Source organism: Pristiophorus japonicus, chromosome 4 (assembly GCF_044704955.1).
Source record: "Pristiophorus japonicus isolate sPriJap1 chromosome 4, sPriJap1.hap1, whole genome shotgun sequence".
Taxonomy (NCBI): domain Eukaryota; kingdom Metazoa; phylum Chordata; class Chondrichthyes; family Pristiophoridae; genus Pristiophorus; species Pristiophorus japonicus.
In genome coordinates, this window is record NC_091980.1 from 293,584,602 (window position 1) to 293,607,610 (window position 23,009).

General features: G+C 43.2%; 1 protein-coding gene across 2 annotated transcripts in view; it reads left to right on the forward strand.

Moving 5' to 3' along the window:
• The window catches only part of LOC139263461 (latent-transforming growth factor beta-binding protein 2-like), an 857,891-nt gene that overhangs the window by 536,837 nt on the left and 298,045 nt on the right, over positions 1-23,009 (forward strand). For both annotated transcript variants that reach the window (XM_070879584.1, XM_070879586.1), the window contains 3 exons: positions 4,016-4,035; positions 6,756-6,804; positions 13,525-13,623. In XM_070879584.1, the coding sequence (XP_070735685.1) occupies positions 4,016-4,035; positions 6,756-6,804; positions 13,525-13,623 (168 nt within the window). The remainder of the gene's footprint in view (positions 1-4,015; positions 4,036-6,755; positions 6,805-13,524; positions 13,624-23,009) is intronic.

Genomic DNA, 23,009 nt, shown 5'->3' on the forward strand with positions numbered 1-23,009 from the left:
CCTTACGGTACACAGCTGGTTACTTTTACCTGGTGGGTACTCTAATGTCCTCTCCAGTAAATCTGAACTGTAACTGAGTATATTGTAGGATTACCATTGTAGAAGAGCCCAGATCTCAGAAACAAGCATGTTTTGTAAATAATTAGTTAACTTGTCTAGCATTTTAACTAGGAGCATCAGCCAAATACATGGGACACTTCTTGGACAATTTCCTGTACAAATAGATTACAACTCCCATTTGCACTGAAATTTCCGCATCAAAGGTCATCGGTATCATTGTATTGGTTTCACATTGGAGCTACATACTGTTATCCCATTTCGCTGCTCCATCCCCCAAAATGTAATCTTTTCTTAGATTCTTGGGGCTGGATTTTCAGCTCGCTTGCGCCTCAGTTAGCACCCCGAAGGGGCTGTAAGGTGTGTTTCTAGGCATTACCGCTCAGCCGACATTTCGGCTCATGGTTTGCGGTGGCGCAAAAACTTACCGCCCCTTCTAGCTTCACTGCAATCATGATGTCAATTGTTGTGCAATGCTGCGCTAGCGCCCCGGATGCAAAATTAGGCCCTAATGCCTCAATGAATGCCTGCCCCAGGAAATGCCTGAAAAACCAGGCATTCCCAGCATGCAGCAGGCAGTATTGGCAGCGTTTTTAAATGAAGTGATGAAGATCCTACATCGCAGGTCACATTGACTGCAATGGTTGCGCACATCACGATGCGTGAAGCTCTGGCTTGCAAACAACACTTTTATCTGCTATTACAGTCCCCTTACAAGGTGAGTGAGAAAATTTAATGGGGGCATTACTAGTTCACCAGCGCATCATGCTCCATGCTTTTGCCAGGCGGCGTCAAGCTAGAAGAAGGGCTCTTGGCCATGTCGGCCCATGGATGAGGAGAGGCCACAGATGTCTGGGGAGGAGGGCTTACCCCCCCCCCCCCCACGGGTTTACAGACACCAACGCTCATACCTACAGCTCTCTGATAGAAACATAGAAAATAGGTGCAGGAGCAGGCCATTCAGCCCTTCTAGCCTGCACCGCCATTCAATGAGTTCATGGCTGAACATGAAACTTCAGTACCCCCTTCCTGCTTTCTCGCCATAACCCTTGATCCCCCGAGTAGTAAGGACTTCATCTAACTCCCTTTTGAATATATTTAGTGAATTGGCCTCAACTACTTTCTGTGGTAGAGAATTCCACAGATTCACCACTCTCTGGGTGAAGAAGTTTCTCCTCATCTCGGTCCTAAATGGCTTACCCCTTATCCTCAGACTGTGACCCCTGTGATGAGCAGTATATGAGAAGGTTGCACTTCAGAAAGGAAGTGCTGACAGAGATATGCCATCTCCTACAGGCAGACCGATGCCTACAACGCTCTGGAGGCAGCCTTCAATACTTCCCTCAACAGGTATCTGATTTCATTGTGGTGTGTTGTATGTTGCACAACTTGGTCATCATGAGGGGCCAGGCATTGCCAATGGGGATTGCAGGCCCACCTCAGGAGGAGGAGGAGGACAATGAAGACGAGCCTGGCGAGGCCCCGATTGGATAGCCACACCATCTGCGGAGGAGGCAGCGTGGAATTGCTGCCAGACCAAGAGTCGCACGTCGCCAGCTCATAATGGGCCAATTCTCCGAAATGGAGGAAACTGAAGGATGGAGCTAATACTGGACATGGTATGTGCCCCCATAAAGGCACATCTCCGGTGAACGTTGGAATGATGCACAAGACACCAATGGCAAAGGATGAATCATAACTGCAACAAAGTAACAAAAACTCCCACCACCAGAATAAAACCATACAATAGTCAACGTTATGTTGCAGGGCACTGAGCAACAATGAAGTTCCTTAAATCAACAAAACTTTTTTTAACACCACGATTTTTGGCTGGTGCGCAAAAACTTTTGTGTAACGCCTGATTTTGCGACCTTGATCATGGAACTTCATTTTTTGACGAATTTTGCAGACGCGGACGCAAACTTTTTCCAGGCGGTATCAGAGCCTCCATTACCGCCCCAAAATCTCAAAAGCAGAAAATCCAGTCCATAGAATCATACAATGGTTGCAGCCCAGAAGAGGGCCATTCGGCCCGTCGAGCCCGTGCCGGCTCTCAGCTAGTCCCACTCCCCCGCCCTTTCCCCATAGCCCTGTATTTTTTTTTCCTTCAGCTACTTATCCAACTCCCTTTTGAAAGATAAGATTGAATCTGCCTCCACCACCCTTTCAGGCTGTGCATTCCAGATCCCAACCACTCGCTGCATGAAAATGTTTTTTCTTACATCACCTTTGGTTCTTTTGCTAATCATCTTAAATCTGTGTCCTCTGATTCTCGGCCCTTCTTCTTCAAGTATTTATCTAATTCCCTCTTAAAAATCATGATTTATTTGACTTCAGTAGCCACTTCTGATAATGCATTCCATATTGTAATAAATCTTTGCCTGAAAAATATCATCTAACATCCCCCTTTATGATTCTTGTAGTAATTCTAAGTAATATGCTCTCATTACCATTTCACCAAGCAGTGGCATTAATCTTTCCCTATTGAGGCTGTCAAAGCCTTTCAAAATTTTGAATATTTCTAATGGATTTCCCATTAACTTTCTCTGTTCAGGGAACAATGTCTAGGTTTTTCAAGTCTATCATAACTATAGCCTAAAAATTACTGTTCGTGATAGTAGCCAATATATATATTTATATTGGTAGCCGTGCCTTCAGCTTCTCTGGCCCCATGCTCTGGAATTCCCTCTTTAAACCTGTCTGTCTCTCCACCTCCCTCTTCTCTTTTAAGACCCTCCTTAAAGATCATCTCTTTGCTCAAGCTTTTGGCCACCACTCCTAATATCTCCTTCAGTTCAGCATTTTTTTAAAACATATCTGTGAAATGTCCTGTGAAGTTTTTCTACATTAAAGGCGCTCTATAAATACAAATTGTTTTTGTTATATCCTCTCATTATCTTTTCAGCTTTGGAATGCCCAAAATTGCACATAACATCTCAACTGTGGCCTAAGTGCAGATTCATTACAAGTTTCTTGTATTCATTACCACTATATCTAAAGCCCAGAATATAATTCCCCTTTTTATGACTTTGTCCATCTGCAATAGTTGCTCAAGAACTGTTAAATTGTACTCCAAGATCTGTTTTCCTCCTCTTGATTGAGAATTTTACCATTTAAGATATATTTCTATTCTCTTTTTTTAACCTAAAATCCACTACTTCACATCTGCCACCTATTTGCCCACTTCCCTGATCTATCTATATCCTCAGTCTGCTCCATTCATCCTCACATCTTACCATCCATCCTAATTTGGTGCAATCACAAATTGTGATATACCTTCTATGCTCACGTCCAAATTATTTAGGTACTAACAGAGACCCACAAAACATTTGCGGTCAAATTAGTATTTTAATTGCAACAGTACTTGTTTAGACTGTTATCATCATCTTCGTCCAACTTAGCCACTACAGCACAGTCCAAGTGCAAGTCCAAGAGTGAAAGCATTTGTATAACGTTTTTCTTATCTTCAGGATGTCCCACAGTGCTTTACAGCCATTAAAGAATTGTAGTCATAATTAAATGGGGCGGCCCCCAATGTCTGGAGGTGGGGGTGCCGGGGCAACAGTGGCCAGGTTAGTTTTGTGGAGCCTGGGAGAGTACTTCTGCTCCTCCCAGCCCCACAGAAATAACTTAACTTTGGCATCCTCTTCGGCCAGGCTGCCAGTTGATACTGATGGGAGGGTGCATGCACAGCACACGATATGCCCACTTCAGTCCAAAAATGGCAATGTACCTACGTCATAATCCCCAATTTGCATTTTAAATGGTCTTCCACTTGATATGGTCAACCGCTACCAATAGGGCAATAGGTCATTGTCCACCATGTGCGGGGTGTTACTGCCCTATTCCTGCCAGGTATACTCACCTATGATTTCCACAACTGATTCAATGGCTTATTCTTCTTTGTGAAAAGTTAAATGTGTAATTTCTGAAACTGAATATTTTTTTTCCTTTGCAGATGATACTTCAATAAAAACTGTAAGTATTTCTGTAAATAGCTAATTGACCTCAATTACAAAGTGCAAATTAGTCATTATTTGAAGTTGTTAGCATTTATTTCAATCATGATCATTTATTTATGCAAGATAGAGATTATCTTTATACAATTACAATGATCATCGAAATAAACCATAAACTTTGTTGCAATTAGGGTCATGACCAGTAGCAACTTAGATTTTCATGTCAGTTTAATCTAGAATAACTTCAAACTCTTAAATGTGGTCCGTAGTTTGAACGACTGAAATTGTGAGGTACACAATATGGCAGGACGTGCTCTATAGAAGGTTTTTAATTTGTTGAAGCTTCACATTTGTTGTAGTTAGGGTCATGACCAGTAGCAACTTAGATTTTCATGTCAGTTTAATCTAGAATGACTTCAAACTCTTAAATGTGGTCCGTAGTTTGAACGACTGAAATTGTGAGGTAAACAATATGGCAGGACATGCTCTATAGAAGGTTTTTAATTTGTTGAGGCTTCACATTTGTTGTAGTTGGGGTCATGATTTTCATGTCAGTTTAATGACTTCAACCTCTTAAATATGGTCCTAAAAAAATTACAAACATGGTGCATTACAATACTTGCCATGTCACCATTAGCATCTGAATTCAAATCCATCTGACAGCTGGGATAAGAAGGGTTGTAAAAGATCCCAAGATAAATCTAATTGTCAAACCAGTTTTAGGTGATATTGAATCCAAGGCACAACATGGGACTTAATGAAGTAATATGGTGGCATATGACAAGGTCACATTGTGTCATCAGTAGTTGGGACTGAGATACAGTAATGTAGGATGACCTATGTTTTGATGCCCTGGTTGCAGAGTACAAAACTATTGTCACTTTGTTTTTATCCGTTGCAGTGCAATCTCAGCATCTGCTGAATTAACTATTTCAGCTTCTGTCAGATTGTGTACACTATTGTATCTCTAGAGTTGTAACAGCCTGATTTAAAGCCAAAATTTAACCTAATCCCCACAGCAAGAGCGGGGCAGATTCCGGTCGGACAGCCATTTACACCCCGCCCGATTTTGGACTTTATTGGAGAGTAAGATCAGACTGGGCGTGAAACAGGTGTCCAACCCCAAACCTTCCCCGTTCCCGGCAGGCAGGTTAGGTTAAAATCAGGGGCAAGTTTCCGATCTGGTATGGCTGCAGGGTGCAATCATCACAATTATACAGGGCATTGGTGAGACCACACCTGGAGTACTGTCTACAGTTCTGGTCTCCTTACCTAAGGAAAGACATACTTGCCTTAGAGGGAGTGCAACAAAGGTTCACTAGATTGGTTCCTTGGATGAAGGGATTGCCCTATGAAGAGAGATTGAGTAGACTAGGCCTCTATTCCCTAGAATTCAGAAGAATGAGAGGTGATCTCATAGAAACATATCAAATTCTTAAGGGGCTTGACAGAGTTACTGCTGAGAAAATGTTTCCCCTGGCTGGGGAGTCGAGAACACAGGGTCACAGAATAAGGGGTCGGCCATTTAATACTGAGATGCGGAGAAATTTCTTCACTCAAAATTTGGAATTCTCTATCCTAGAGAACTGTTGAAGCTCAATCAAAGGCAGAGGTTTATAAATTTGGGGAATTGAGGGATGTGGGTATAGTGCAGGAAGGTGAAGTTGAGATAGAAGATTAGCCATGATCTTGTTGAATGGCAGAGCAGGCTCGAAGGGCCAAATAAGAACATAACATAAGAAATAGGAACAGGAGTAGGCCATTTGGCCCCTCGAGCCTGCTCCGCCATTCAATAAGATCATGGATGATCTGATATTTGCCTGCCCGCTCCCCATAACCCTTGACTCCCTTATCATTCAAAAACCTGTCTATCTCCACATATTCAATGACCCAGCCTCTCTGGGGTAGAAAATTCCAAAGATTCATGACCCTCTGAGAGAAGAAATTCCTCCTCATTTCCATTTGAAATGAACGACCCCTTATTCTGAAACTATGCCCCTTAGTTCTAGATTCCCCCACGATGGGAAATATCCTCTCTGCATCAAGCCCCCTCAGAATCTTATACGTTTTATAAGATCACCTCTCATTCTTCTAAACTCCAATGTGTATAGGTCCAGCCTGCTCAACCTTTCTTCATAAGACAACCCCTTAATCGCAGGAATCAAACTCGTGAACCTTCTCTGAACTGCCTCCAATGCAAGTATATACTTCCTTAAATAAAGAGATCAAAACTGTACACAGTACTCCAGGTGTGATCTCACAAACGCCCTGCACAGTTGCACTCCATCCCCCTTGCAATAAAGGCCACTGCTGCTCCTATATTTTATGTTCTAATATACGTGGAAATTTTCGCTTCATAATTAGATCTATAGATGTTTACTTCAACAGAAAAATGGTAGTAAAACTGGTTTGTGACATTAATTTCAACCAGTGTATTTTTGTTATTTGTTGAGGGCATGGGTCATTGGCTTTGAATGATGGAAGCCACTGTTTTTGCAGTTTCTAATGGGTAACCTTAAAGTTTGAGGGAGCTTAATTAGTTGAGAAAATCCAAATACTGGCTCTAAACATTCAGCTTTGGTTTCAGAGAAGTTCAGCTGGCACCAATCTGTTCTCTAAGCAGTGAACCCAAAGCTGAAACCAAAAGCAAAATGCAATGCTCAATCATAGTTTAAGAGTAATGCTAAAATTATTTACTGAATTGTAATGTTGAGTGTAATCTGTTTTTGTTTAAAACAGACTCAACCTTTTGAACCTGTTCATGTTCCAAGAGTTGACACATATCCAGGTTAGTAAGGACTAACTTTTAAATTGTATTTTTATATAAATGGTTCCACTGTGGTATAGATTTGAATTACTGTATGTTAATGATTTATTGAGCCACAAAGGAGGTCACAGCTTGGTCTTCTGCAGTTGCCTCATACTTAAATCTAAATGAATGTGCGAGAATGTAAAATTGATGTTTATTCCAATTTGGGATACTGAAGGAGTGCTTCAGTATGAAGAGATCATTATACAGCAGTGCTTGTAGACATTTGTACAATATAGTTCTTGAGCTGCTGCTATGTTTGTAGATAAATCAGCCTTTTTAATGTATAGTACTTCAATTAATTTTTTTTGATTATTCCTCATGCATGCAACCACTGCACTGAGAGAAGTGCTGATCAACCAAACAAACATGGATATCGTGGGACAATGTCCCTTTCGATCTTTGTTCTTTGAAGTAGTTTTGTAAATGTTGTGTTATATCTCCCCGCAGCCTCACTCCAGATTCCCACATCAGTTCGTTTTTTCTCCTGTTGTCACCAAGTGTTCCTCTCGATCACCACCAGAAAAAAGTTCTCAATTATTACCCCTATAATTCTTGTCTCCGATTGATCAGTTTAGTAGCTTAATTATGCGTTGGAAGTTATATTACTAAAGTTTTTTATAGTTTGTAAGTCCTCTTTGTTGTTTCACTTCTGAGGGTGACCCTTCTGCTTAAGAACATGTGTTTGTTATTTTCTGCCTTACGTTTTTTGGTTGAAGCACATCAGACAACAATCAAAAGATACATCTTTGCATTAATATACAGCACTTCATGGTTAGAATGTCTAAAAGTGCTGTGGAGTGCGATGACTGTGATGAGGCTGTAGCATCACCTAAACACCACTTGCATAAGAACCTAAGAAATAGGAGCAGGAGTAGGCCATTTGGCCCCTCGAGCCCTGCTCCGCCATTTAATAAGATCATGGCTGATCTGATCATGGACTCAGCTCCAGTTCCCTGCCCGCTCCCCATAACCATTTATTCCCTTATCGCTCAAAAATCTGTCTATCTCTGCCTTAAATATATTCAATGACCCAGCCTCCACAGTTCTCTGGGGCAGAGAATTCCATAGATTTACGTCCCTCTGAGAGAAGAAATTCCTCCTCGTCTCAGTTTTAAATGGGCAGCCCCTTATTCTGAGACTATGTCTCCTAGTTTTAGTTTCCCCTATGAGTGGAAATATCCTCCCTGCATCCAACTTGTCGAGCCCCCTCATTATCTTATATGCTTCGATAAGATCATCTCTCATTCCTCTGAGCTCCAATGAGTATAGGCTCAACCTATCTTCATAAGTTAACCCCCTCATCTCCGGAATCAACCTAGTGAACCTTCTCTTAACAGCCTCCAATGCAAGTACATCCTTCCTTAAATACGGAGACCAAAATTGTACACAGTACTCCAGGTGTGGCCTCACCAATACCCTGTACAGTTGTAGCAGGACTTCTCTGCTTTTATACTCCATTTCCCTTGCAATAAAGGCCAACATTCCATTGGCCTTCCTGATTACTTGCTGTATCTGCATACTCACTTTTTGTGTTTTATGCACAAGGACCCGTAGGTCCCTCTGTGCTGCAGCACTTTGCAATTTTTCTCCATTTAAATTATAATTTGCTTTTCTATTTTTCCTACCAAAGTGGTTAACCACACATTTTCCCACTATTCTGCCAAATTTTTGTCCACTCACTTAGCCTGTCTATATCCCTTTGCAGATTTTTTTGTATCCTCCTCACAATTTGCTTTCCCACCCATCTTTGTATCATCAGCAAACTTGGTCCCTTCGTCCAAGTCATTAATATAGATTGTAAATAGTTGAGGCCCAAGCACCGATCCCTGCGGCACCCCACTAGTTACTGTTTGCCAACCAGAAAATGACCCATTTATCCTGACTAACTAACAGAAAATCAATCCTCTATCCATGCTAGTATATTACCCCCAGCACCATGAACTTTTATCTTGTGCAGTAACTTTTTATGTGGCACCTTATCGAATGCCTTCTGGAAATACAAATACACCACATTCACTGGTTCCCCCTTATCCACCCTGCTCTTACATCCTCAAAGAACTCCAGCAAATTTGTCAAACTTGATTTCCGTTTCATAAAACCATGCTGGCTCCACTTGACTAAATTATGCTTTTCCAAATGTCCCGCTACTGCTTCCTGAATAACGAACTCCAGCATTTTCCCAATGACAGATGTTGGGCTAACTGGTCCATAGCTTCCTGCTTTTTGTCTGCCTCCTTTTTTAAATAGAGGCATTACATTTGCGGGTTTCCAGTCCGCTGGGACCACCCAGAATGGGAGATTATAACCAGTGCATCCACTATCTCTGCAGCCAACTCTTTTAAGAACCTAGGATGTAAGCCATCAGATCCAGGGGACTTGTCTGCCTTTAGTCCCATTATTTTACCGAGTACTACTTCTTTAGTGATAGTGATTGTATTAAATTCCTTCCTCCCTATAGCCCCATGATTATCCACGATTGGGATGTTTTTAGTGTCTTCTACCGTGAAGACCGATACAAAATATTTGTTCAACGTCTCTGCTATTTTCCTGTTCTCCATTATTAATCCCCCAGTCTCATCTTCCAGGGGACCAACATTTACTTTAGCCACTCTTTTCCTTTTTATGTACTTATAGAAATTCTTACTATCTGTTTTTCTATTCCGTGCTAGTTTACTTTCATAATCTATCTTCCCTCTCTTTATCATTATTTTAGTCGTTCTTTGCTAGCTTTTAAAAGTTTCCAAATCCACTGGCCTCCCACTAGTCTTGGCCACATTGTATGCCCTTGTTTTCAATTTCCTTAGTTAGTCACGGATGATTATCCTTTCTCTTACAGGCTTTACTTCTCATTGGGATATATTTTTGTTGCGAGTTATGAAATATCTCCTTAAATGTCTGCCACTGCTCATCAACCGTCCCAAACTTTAATCTATTTTCCCATGAGGGAGAAATGTTGGACACCAGGAGAACCTTCTGCTCTTCTTTGTTCCTGAGGGAGCTTTAAATATCGATCTGACAGGCAGATGTGAACTTTGTTTAAAGCCTTTACCAAAGGATTGTATCTTTGACCATGCAGTATTCTCCGCTGGAATACATTGGAGTGTCCACTTGATTATGCTGTCAAATCCTGGTGTGAGACTCGAACTCACAATCTTCCGATCCAGATGTGAAAGTGCAGCCAAATAACCTAAGCTGACAGATTTGTTGCTCAGTCAATGTCATATTTTGATGAGTGCATTCACAATGTGTACATTCCTCTTTGTATATGAATCCTCCCATAAACTGTGACTCAATCACCAAGGACGTCACTCCATTCATTGTTTTCTGGGGCTTGCTTTCTTATTTTTGCTTTTAAGTGGAACTCTGCTAAGTTCTACTTGAGGGGAAAAGCTCCTTTGGTGTCCTTGTACGTGAATCACAAAGTTAACATGCAGGTACAGCAAGCAATTAGGAAAGCAAATGGTATATAACTCTTGTTACAATGTCTACACTCCAAAAGTATTTCATTGGCTGTAAAGCGCTTTAGGACCTCTGATGGTCGTGAAAGGTGTTATATAAATGCAAATCTTTTTCATTGTAAATGCATTGATTATTTTGCTAGAAATAACAAAGTGAAATCTTCTCCTTGGGGAAATACTACCTGTACCATCATCCTCTTAAAAGCAAATAACCAGCAGAACTCTTCAAGACATGGTTCAATTACTGTTACCCGTAACATTCTTCAAAATACATGGAACTCCACTTATAGCAGTCACAGATACTATGGACAGCAGTTTATAACTGCCAAAACCATGAATTGCAAACTAATATTCAGTCATAAATTTGTTTCTTACAATACACACCAATATCTTTTTAGTCAATTAGCATTTGTTGTAGCTACAGCTGACACTCCAGTCTTTGTTATGTATTTAAACATCGTGACCCCAAAATTCTTCAAGACAGAAGATGATTAATTCATGTATTCCAGTTGAGCATGGCAGAAATTTGGTGGGGATTCAGCTACGCAAGTTATCGCCCCTTTTTATTGATTGCCACACTATGCCAAAAGTAAGGATGAAAACTTTCTGCATCCTTGCCATTCTGTGCATATATAAGTCATCATCATAGGCAGTCCCTCGAAATCGAGGAAAACTTGCTTCCACTCCTGAAGTGAGTTCTTTGATGGCTGAACACTCCAATACGAGAGCCACAGACCCTGTCACAGGTGGGACAGATAGTCGTTGAGGGAAAGGGTGGGTGAGACTGGTTTGCCGCACGCTCCTTCTGCTGCCTGCGCTTGATTTCTGCATGCTCTCGGCGTTGAGACTCGAAGGGCTCAGCGCCCTCCTGGATGTACTTTCTCTACTTAGGGCGGTCTTTGGCCAGGGACTCCTAGGTGTCAGTGGGGATGTCGCACTTTATCAGGGAGGCTTTGAGGGTGTCCTTGTAACGTTTCCGCTGCCCACCTTTGGCTCGTTTGCCGCGAAGGAGCTCTGCATAGAGCATTTGCTTTGGGAGTCTCGTGTCTGGCATGCGAACTATGTGGCCTGCCCAGCGGAGCTGATCAAGTGTGGTCAGTGCTTTAATGCTGGGGATGTTGGCATGGACAAGGACGCTGATGTTGGTGCGCCTGTTCTCCCAGGGGATTTGTAGGATCTTGCAGAGACATCGCTGGTGGTATTTCTCCAGCGACTTGAGGTGTCTACTGTACATGGTCCATGCATCTGAGCCATACAGGAGGGTGGATATTACTACAGCCCTGTAGACCATGAGCTTGATGGTAGATTTGAGGGCCTGGTCTTCGAACACTCTTTTCCTCAGGTGGCCGAAGGCTGCACTGGCGCACTGGATGTGGTGTTGAACCTCCTCATCAATGTCTGCTTTTGTTGATTAGAGGCTCCCAATGTATGGGAAATGGTCCACGTTGTCAAGGACTGCGTCGTGGATCTTGATGACTGGGCAGCAGTGCTGTGCAGCGAGGACAGGTTGGTGGAGGACCTTTGTCTTACGGATGTTTAGCGTAAGGCCAATTCTTTCGTATGCCTCAGCATATATAAGTAAAAGAGACAGGACAGCGATGATTATATAATCTATGCAAAATCATACCGGTCCCACCTTAGTTACTCCCGACGCAATGTTTGTCTCCAGCAGGCATACATTGTGTCAGGCGAGACTGAGGTAGAACTGGCAAGATCCTGGCAGAAATGCAGCCCAGAATAACTTACTTTCCCTGTGGTAGGACTTTGAACTGACAAAATATTATTTTATTTTGGAAGTACTTTGTCCAGCCCAGCCAGTTCTCTTATGCTGTGAGCATGTGCCACAGTGAAATCCCTCCCTGCCTTCTACCGCAAAATAGCATGGGCGCCCTCCAGCATTGTGTTAATTAACCTCACGGCAGGATTTGGGAGGAGAGTCAGGATGCATTCATTGAATGGGCAGAAGTTCCCAAGAGTTTGACCAATTAAAAATAATTATCAATCATTAACAGAAGAAATGAAAAAATGAGCAGTGTTGCAAGGTAACTTCACAGTAATGAGAGTTCCTGCAGCAACACCACTGGCAGGGGAATATCCCAAGACATACTCGGTTCATCACCAAGATTACAGACTTTCAGCTCTGCAATGTTGCGTGTCTTTGCCCCATCTCACAGTCTGTGGCACCGATATCCTTATCCATGCTTTTGTTAGCTGAAGATTTGACGACTTTTAATGTCCTCCTGGCAAGCCTTCTGAGCTCCTCCATACAAACACTAACTTGTCTAAAACTCCACTATCTGCATTCCGCCCACATTCGCCTCACTAATCCATCAATCCTATTTTTGCTGACCTGCACTGATTCTTGTGCCTCCCAATGCAATGTTTACAAATGCCTTCATGGTCTTATCCCACCCTATTTCTGCAATGTCTTGCATCCCAGTCCATATCCCATAGCCCACTGACTCTGCGTTCCTGAAGTTCCCTGTCTCCAGATGACAGCAGAACTTTCAGCCATCTTGAGCCTTTCTTCTGGGAATAGCCCTCTTCACCTTGCTACTTCTCTTTTGTCTTTTAAAACCTTCACAATATCTACTTTTTTTGTCTGTGCTTTTAGTCAACTCACTTAAACTTTCTACCACACTATTTGTGCTATAAGGATTTTGGAATTTAAGTTACATTAAGAAAAAAAGAAAGAATTGCATTTAAAAAGCGCCTTTCATGACCACCGAATGTCTCAAAGCGCTTTACAGTCAATGAATTATTTTTGAAGTGTAGTCACTGTTGTAATGTGGGAATTGCGGCAGCTAATTTGCACACAGCAAACTCCCATAAACAGCAACGTGATAATGACCAGATAAACTGTTTTTGTTATGTTGATTGAGGGATAAATATTGTCCAGGTCACCGGGGATAATTCCCCTGCTCTTCTTCAAATCGGCACATGAAGCAAAAATAGTGCCATGGGATCTTTATGTCCACCCGAGAGGGCAAACAGGTTTAACGTCTCAACTGAAAGATGGACCCTCTAACAGTGCAGCACTCCCTCAGCATTGCACTGGAGTGTCAGCCTAGATTTATGTGCTCAAGTCCCTGGAGTGATTTTTAACCCACAACTTTCTGACTTAGAGGACAGTGTGCTACCCACTGAGCCACAATTAAGGGTGCTATACAAATGTTGTTGTTCCCTCAAGAATTAAACAGATTTGTTTATGAATTGATAGTTACTTTCTTTCCTACAGTGGAAGTCGTGGTGAAGACAAGCCCACCTACGTTGGTGCATGTTGTTCCTGAATCTACAGCAAGACAGGTGGCTTCCGTATTTGCTACAGAAATTTCAGGTAAGACAGAGCTTGCATTTTGGACATCATTTTGTCATAAGCAGACTTATAGATGGATAAATTGGTAAAGGGAGCAATGGATTTCTAATGCTAGACTAATATTTTGAACTGAAAATAAATGATAAATTGAGAATTTTCATATGAAGCAATACATTTCTATAAAGTTGTTCTAGAAATTGTCTAAAAATGGTACAAGAAGTATTTGATGCATGCACTTCGACGAGTTGTAGCAACTCAGCTACATGTTTTGAAAAATCATCCACTACTACACCGTAAATACAAAATAATCAGTCAGTCATTAATAATGATGTAAAAATATCGATATAATCGGCACATGAAGCAAAAACATTTTATCCACTCCATTCCTATAGGCACAGGAACCCTACTGCATGTCAACCTAGTATTTAGAGTCTGCAGCTCTCAATTCTGCTCACCGGGGTTGTCTGGAGTGGGGCTTGAACCCCATAACCTTCCGACTCAGCTTATCTCTGAGTCAAGGCTTCCTTTAAAGGATATTTAATCCGATAAATATATAATTGCAAAGCAGTATCAGCACCCAGAACAAGGTCAAGGTATCACCCATGGTTCAGTAGGTAGCACTCTAGCTTCTGAGTTAGTAGGTTATGGGGTCACTCCAGATACTGGAGCACATAATCCAGACAGGCACTTTAATGCAGTACTGAGGAAGTGCTCCATTGAAGGAGGTGGCGGCTTTTAGATGAGACGTTAAACCTCAGTCTGCTCTCTCAGGTGGACTGCAAAGTTCCCAAGGCACTATTTGAAACAGAGCAGGGGAGATCTCCCTGGTGTCTTGACCAATATTTATCCCTCAACCACAACATCACTAAAACAGATAATCTGGTCATTATCACATTTGCTGTTTGTGGGACCTTGCTGTGTGAAAGTAGGCTGCAGTGTTTTCTACATTACTGTGACTACACTCCAAAAAGAACTTAATTGGCTGTAAATCGCATTGGAATATCCTTAGATCGTGAAAGGTGCTTTATAAATGCAAGCTCTTTCAATGTATAAAATAGTTCGAATGTTGTTTAAAAAGTACAATTCTTGCTGCATTTGTTTTTTTAGAGTAACGCAGCAGTTGAACATGATGCAGAGTGATGGGGGAGTACTGGATATTAAGCCTCCATTCTCCCAACTCTCAGAGCCTGGCACTGAATTAAAATAATTTTTATGTTTAGTAATATATTATCTTCCAGCAGACAGTTCAGTTGCACTGTTCATCCTAGTTTAATTTGGCATCAGCTCAATGCTGAAGTCAAGCATGTAGGGAATCAGCCTCCATAACTCCCATGTGTCATTTTTGAACTCTTACGAGTAAACCACAAGGAAATTAATAACTGTACAGATCCTCATATATCTGTGCACAAAAATAATAATTACAAACAGTTTTAACTTGAACTTTTACATAGCAATGATTTACTGGGGATAAGTCTGCAAATTCAATTTTGTTGAGCTTTCCCTGGATTATTCCTTAAAGGCCTAAGGATTGAAGGAACATATTTTCTGACAGGTGAAATCAGTTCTGTCAGTGTAGATTTTGCATATGATGGCTTGGAGATTTGCGCACAGGAGCTTTATTAATTTATTCATCCCTCATCATGCCTTTATTACCTCTAGACTTGACTATTCCAACATGCTCCTGGCTGGCCTCCTACGTTCTACCTCACGTAAACTTGAGGTCATCCAAAACCTGGCTGCCCATGTCCTAACTCGCACCAAGTCCCGCTCACCCATCACCCCTGTGCTCGCTGACCTACATTGGCTCCCGGTTAAGCAATGCCTCGATTTCAAAATTGTATTCCTTATTTTCAAATCCCTCCATGGTCTCGCCTTTCTCTAGCTCTGTAACCTTCTCCAACCCTACAACCCTCCTGAGATATCTGTGCTCCTCCAATTCTGCCCTCTTGAGCATCCCTGATTATAATCGCTCAACCATTGGTGGCTGTGCTTTCTGTTGCCTTGGCTCTAAGCTCTGGAATTCCCTCCCTAAACCTCTGCCTCTCTACCTCTCTTTCCTTCTTTAAGACGCTCCTTAAAACCTACCTCTTTGACCAAGCTTTTGGCAATCTCCCCTTATATGGCTCGGTGTCAAATTACTTGTCTTGAAATACTTCTGTGAAGCGACTTAGGATGTTATCCTATGTTAAAGATGCTATACAAGTACAAGTTGTTGTTAAAATGTATTTTAAAAATGTAAAACGTCAGCACAGTTAGGAAGTTGTGGCATCTGTGACAAAGAAAATTGCACCATAGCGATGGCACAGTGAGTAGCAGTAAATGAGCACCACAGTCTACTTTATTGCTGCCAGCTGTTTCCATGCTAACACTATGTTATCAGCCAATGTATTGCCTGCACATATGTCAAACACTTGCTTGATCAGCATGGCCTGTACTGCACTGTACACAAGGTCAAAATTCTAAAGGAGCAAAGTGTGTTAAAAAGACAAGCCTGAAGGCTCTGTGCCTCAACGCGAGGAGTATTTGGAATAAGGTGGATGAATTAACTGTGCAGATAGCAGTTAACAGATATGATGTAGTTGGCATCACGGAGCCATGGTTCCAGGGTGACCAAGGCTGGGAACTCAACATCCAGGGGTATTCAACATTTAGGAAGGATAGACAGAAAGGAAAAGGAGGCGGGGTGATGTTGCTGGTTAAAGAGGAAATTAATGCAATAATAAGGAAGGACATTGGTTTGGATGATGTGGAATCGGTATCGGTGGAGCTACGGAATACCAAAGGGCAGAAAACGCTGGTGGGAGTTGTGTACAGGCCACCAAACAGTAGTACTGAGGTTGGGGACAACATCAAACAAGAACTAAGAGATGCATGCAATAAAGGTACAGCAGTTATCATGGGCGACTTTAAGTTACATATAGATTGGGCTAACCAAACTGGCAGCAATGCGGTGGAGGACGATTTCCTGGAGTGTATTAGGGATGGTTTTCTTGACCAATATGTCGAGGAACTAACGAGAGAGCTGACCATACTAGACTGGGTGATGTCAAATGAGAAGGGACTAATTAGCAATGTTGTTGTGCGAGGCCCCTTTGGGAAGAGTGACCATAATATGGTAGAATTCTTTATTAAGATGGAGAGTGACACAGTTAAATCAGAAACTAGGGTCCTGAACTTAAGGAAAGCTAACTTTGACGGCATAAGACATGAATTGGCTAGAATAGACTGGAAAATTATACTTCAAGGGTTGACAGTGGATAGGCAATAGCAAACATTTATCGATCACATGGATGAACTTCAACAATTGTACATCCCTGTCTGGAGTAAAAATAAAACAGGGAAGGTGGCTCAACCGTGGCTAACAAGGGAAATTAAGAATAGTGTTAGATCCAAGGAAGAGGCATATAAATTGGCCAGAAAAAGCAGCAAACCAGAGGACTGGGAGAAATTTAGAATTCAGCAGAGGAAGACAAAGGGATAAATTAGGAGGGGGAAAATAGAGTACAAGAGGAAGTTTGCTGGGAACATAAAAACTGACTGCAAAAGCTTCTATAGATATGTGAAGAGAAAAAGATTAGTGAAGACAAACGTAGGTCCCTTGCAGTCGGACTCAGGTGAATTTATAATGGGGAACAAAGAAATGGCAGACCAATTGAACAAATACTTTGGTTTTGTTTTCACAAAGGAAGACACAAATAACCTTCATGACGTACTGGGGACCGAGGGTCTAGTGAGAAGGAGGAATTGAAGGATATCCTAATTAGGCGGGAAATTGTGTTGGGGAAATTGATGGAATTGAAGGCCGATAAATTCCCGGGGCCTTATTGTCTGCATCCCAGAGTACTTAAGGAAGTGGCCCTAGAAATAGTGGATGCATTGGTGATCATTTTCCAACGGTCTATCGACTCTGGATCAGTTCCTATGGACTGGAGGGTAGCTAATGTGACACCATTTTTTTAAAAAGGAGGAAGAGAGAAAACGGGTAATTATAAACTGGTTAGCCTGACATCAGTAGTGGGGAAAATGTTGGAGTCAATTATTAAGGATGAAATAGCAGTGCATTTAGAAAGCAGTGACAGGATCGGTCCAAGTCAGCATGGATTTATGAAAGGGAAATCATGCTTGACAAATCTTCTGAAATTTTTTGAGGATGTAACTAGTAGAGTGGACAAGGGAGAACCAGTGGATGTGGTGTATTTGGACTTTCAAAAGGGCTTTGACAAGGTCCCACATATGAGATTGGTGTGCAAAATCAAAGCACATGGTATTGAGGGTAATGTCTGCCAACGAATTTGATAGAGAATTGGTTGGCAGACAGGAAGCCGAGAGTCCGGATAAACGGGTCCTTTTCGGAATGGGAGGCAGTGACTAGTGGAGTGCCGCAGGGCTCAGTGCTGGGACCCCAGCTCTTTACAGTATACATCAGTGATTTAGATGAATGAATTGAGTGTAATATCTCCAAGTTTGCAGATGACACTAAACTGAGTGGCGGTGTGAGCTGTGAGGAGGATGCTAAGAGGCTGCAGGATGACTTGGACAGGTTAGATGAGTGGGCAAATGCATGGCAGATGCAGTATAATGTGGATAAATGTGAGGTTATCCACTTCGGTGGCAAAAGCACGAAGTCAGAATATTATCTGACTGGCGGCAGATTAGGAAAAGGGGAGGTGCAACGAGACTTGGGTGTCATGGTTCATCAGTCATTGAAAGTTGGGATGCAGGTACAGCAGGTGGTGAAGAAGGCAAATGACATGTTGGTCTTCATAGCTAGGGGATTTGATTATAGGAGCAGGGAAGTCTTACTGCAATTGTACAGGGCCTTGGTGAGGCCTCACCTGGAATATTGTATTCAGTTTTGGTCTCCTAATCTGAGGAAGGACACTCTTGCTATTGAGGGAGTGCAGCGAAGGTTCACCAGACTGATTCCAGAGATGGCTGGACTGACATATGAGGAGAGACTGGATCAACTGGGCCTTTATACACTGGAGTTGAGAAGGATGAGAGGGGATCTCATAGAAACGTATAAGATTCTGACGGGACGGGACAGGTTAGATGCGGGAAGAATGTTCCCGATGTTGGGGAAGTCCAGAACCAGGGGACACAGTCTTAGGATAAGGGATCGGCCATTTAGGACTGAGATGAGAAGAAACTTCTTCACTCAGAGAGTTGTTAACCTGTGGAATTCCCTGCCGCAGAGAGTTGTTGATGCCAGTTCATTGGATGTATTCAAGAGGAACAAAGGACGTTTACATCAAGAATGCATCGTGACAAGTTTAATGGTAGACATTAGCCTGAATGTTAAGCCTCCCACACCGCATGTGCCAGCTGACTTTCTTGCGCCATACGACTGTCTCGCCATGAAGAAATGGGACACGACATTCACATATTTAAATTTGGCTCCCACAGTGCAATTGTAAACCAATGTAAAATATGCTGCTGCTGCACCAGTTTCCCAGGCGTCGGGAAACACGGCAGCAAAAGGGAGGCGAGAACTGCCAGCTCCACAAATAAGTGCCTTTTCTAGTCATCCTTGTGGGCCAGGAGCAGTAGCAGTGCTTCCCCCGGCCCCTCAAGGAAGCTTTTGGCCTCCCTACTGATGATCGCGGCCTCTCTCATGCTCCCCTCCGGATTGCCGACCTCTGTCTGTCACGGTATCCTCTCTCTCCCTCCTGGAGCGATGTTCGATTTCTTTCCCCCCCGTCCTACCACCAAATAGTCAATCTATTTCTACCCCCACCCCCCCTCCCCCCTCCCCCCCGCCATAAGCTGCGATGGCCGATCTCTCCCACTTCCCCTAGCCACGATGGCTGACGTTCCCCTCTTCAATTCACGTCTATTTCTCCCCTGCCCAAGTTGCGATGGCTGACCTTATCCCCATCCCGCTCCATTGTGAGGACCACTGCTAGTGTCGCAGCAGCCCAATCTTTGTTCACTCCTCACCTGCTGGCTGATCGTGCCATGCTGGCTTGATGTTAATGAGGCCACGGCACAATATCGGAGGCACCTTGGCCTCAGCATCCCCACTATTGCACGTGCCCTACACTCTAGCCCACATTCTCTAGTTCAGAAAATAAGGGACACATGGCCGCAATATTGACCCCTCCAGCCCACCCCTTATGGCAGGTGGGGGTTAAAAATGTTAAAATGGGGAACGCATCCCCAGCCCGCCTCCTACGCTTACTGTTGCTGTTTTTACGTCAGCAGATAGCATGTCGTGCGAGTGTTCTGCCCTCGAAAGCTGGAACCTGTCATTAACATATTTAAATCAGGCTTCCCCAGTACCAGTGGGAGGTTGGGTTGACTGAACCAGTGTTCTGTTCACTTGAGCAGTAACGAGTTCAGTTTTCTGTTTGTAATCATTTTATTCTTTAACTTCAGCATAGAAAGCAATTTACAAGCGGAGTATAGTCACCAATAGAATACGCAAACCTAGGCATGGGTCTTTTTGTGCTGCTTGAACAAAGGAAAACACTGTTTTCTTATCAAACTGGAGCTGGCATTGCCTAATATGGCAGTTTCTGCTACTGCATTGTCCAGAGACACAAGTCTACATTTTCTTCAACACACATCAACAACGTTAGAGGTACGTAAAAAGCACACCTTGCTGTGGTAAGCATAAACCTTCCAGTCTCGACTTTCTTATCCTCACAACATTTCTAATCCAAATATTGAAAACATAGAAACATAGAAAATAGGTGCAGGAGTTGGCCATTCGGCCCTTCGAGCCTGCACCGCCATTCAATGAGTTCATGGCTGAACATGCAACTTCAGTACCCCATTCCTGCTTTCTCGCCATACCCCTTGATCTCCCGAGTAGTAACTCCTTTTTGAATATATTTAGTGAATTGGCCTCAACAACTTTCTGTGGTAGAGAATTCCACAGGTTCACCACTCTCTGGGTGAAGAAGTTTCTCCTCATCTCGGTCCTAAATGGCTTACCCCTATCCTTAGACTGTGACCCCTGGTTCTGGACTTCCCCAACATTGGGAACATTCTTCCTGCATCTAACCTGTCTAAACCCATCAGAATTTTAAACGTTTCTATGAGATCCCCTCTCATTCTTCTGAACTCCAGTGAATACAAGCCCAGTTGATCCAGTCTTTCTTGATAGGTCAGTCCCGTCATCCACGGAATCAGTCTGGTGAACCTTCGCTGCACTCCCTCAATAGCAAGAATGTCCTTCCTCAAGTTAGGAGACCAAAACTGTACACAATACTCCAGGTGTGGCCTCACCAAGGCCCTGTACAATTGTAGCAACACCTCCCTGCCCCTGTACTCAAATTCCCTCGCTATGAAGGCCAACATGCCATTTGCTTTCTTAACCGCCTGCTGTACCTGCATGCCAACCTTCAATGACTGATGTACCATGACACCCAGGTCTCATTGCACCTCCCCTTTTCCTAATCTGTCACCATTCAGATAATAGTCTGTCTCTCTGTTTTTACCACCAAAGTGGATAACCTCACATTTATCCACATTATACTTCATCTGACATGCATTTGCCCACTCACCTAAGCTATCCAAGTCACTCTGCAGCCTCATAGCATCCTCCTCGCAGCTCACACTGCCACCCAACTTAGTGTCATCCGCAAATTTGGAGATACTATATTTAATCCCCTCGTCCAAATCATTAATGTACAATGTAAACAGCTGGGGCCCCAGCACAGAACCTTGCGATACCCCACTAGTCACTGCCTGCCATTCTGAAAAGTACCCATTTACTCCTACTCTTTGCTTCCTGTCTGACAACCAGTTCTCAATCCACGTCAGCACACTACCCCCAATCCCATGTGCTTTAACTTTGCACATTAATCTCTTGTGTGGGACCTTGTCGAAAGCCTTCTGACAGTCCAAATATACCACATCAACTGGCTCTCCCTTGTCCACTCTACTGGAAACATCCTCAAAAAATTCCAGAAGATTTGTCAAGCATGATTTCCCTTTCACAAATCCATGCTGACTTGGACCTATCATGTCACCTCTTTCCAAATGCGCTGCTATGACATCCTTTATAATTGATTCCATCATTTTACCCACTACTGATGTCAGGCTGACCGGTCTATAATTCCCTGTTTTCTCTCTTCCTCCTTTTTTAAAAATTGGGGTTACAGTGGCTACCCTCCACTCGATAGGAACTGATCCAGAGTCAATGGAATGTTGGAAAATGACTGTTTATTCTATATTTATAAATAAATATTTTATTATGAAAATTTCCAAGGCTGGTTGGTTGCATGCACTGGCTAAGTGAAATCTGTATCTCTCTCTCTTTCTCTCTCTCGCCCTCTCTCCCTCTCTCACTCCAATGATACGAACCACATTTTTCCCCGATATTGAATTAACTAAACACGAACACCTTTCAGAAGCATGAATTAACCAAGTTCCATATGCCAACAGACTGATCTAAATTTAACACTTACTGGCCAGGTTTCCCAGGGATCGGGAAACCTGGCAGTAAAAGGGAGCTGCCTTCTACAGTACTTCTTAGGGCCAGGAATAGCAGGAGTGCCTCCCCCAGCCCCTCAAAGAAGCCTTCAGCCACCCCTCCCTGCTGATCACAGCCTCTCTCCCCTCTGCCCCCTCCCCTCACATGCCCTGATCTGCAGCTCCCTGCCTCCCAATTGCCGCTCTCATCCTCCTTCCCCCCCACCCCCCCATTCTCACCCACCAAGCCTCGCTCGCTCCCTTCATATGGACCGTCCTCAAAAGTCCACAGCTGCAGCTTCCTGCCACTGGTCTTCTCGCCCAGCAGCTGAGCAGTTTGTCCATTTGACCGGTTGCCGGTCGGGAAACGGAAGAAAAAAATTATAATGAGGTTCTGCCGTTAAATTCGGCAGGACCTCCATGTGCCCAGCATTGCCCCGTACTACTGTGTTCCCCCCCACACACTCCCCATAAATATCAGGGCCTACATGTTTACATCCCTGGGTTATGGAAACTAGTGTTGACTAGCTTTATTTCCTGCTTTACGGTTCAACAGCTGAATTCCATATTGAGTGAGCAGCTTTCAGCCTAAAACACCATCTTGAGCACATTTCAAGCAGTTTCCAGGACATTTCCCCTTTGAATCTTGAGAGCAAGCTTCAGGCAATTTACGGAGCACTTCTCCTGCAGATACTTGGGTCTGGATCCAGCCCAGACTGAAAGAGTGAAGGCTTCCTACATCTGCTGGCTACGGGAGTCCTACAAGAGAAGAGGGAGCTGACTCAACCCAATTACTAGTTGTCACAAAACCGCCATTAATTTAGCAGTCTCGTTCAGAGATACCACGAGGGTGGCTAGGGCGGGAAGTGGAAAAATCGCTCATATAGCAGGGATTACTGTTCTGAGGTTAGAGTTGAAGTATATTCTGCATCTAACCCATGTTATACCTGATTGGGACTGCGTATCCTGATACTGGCTCTTAAAAA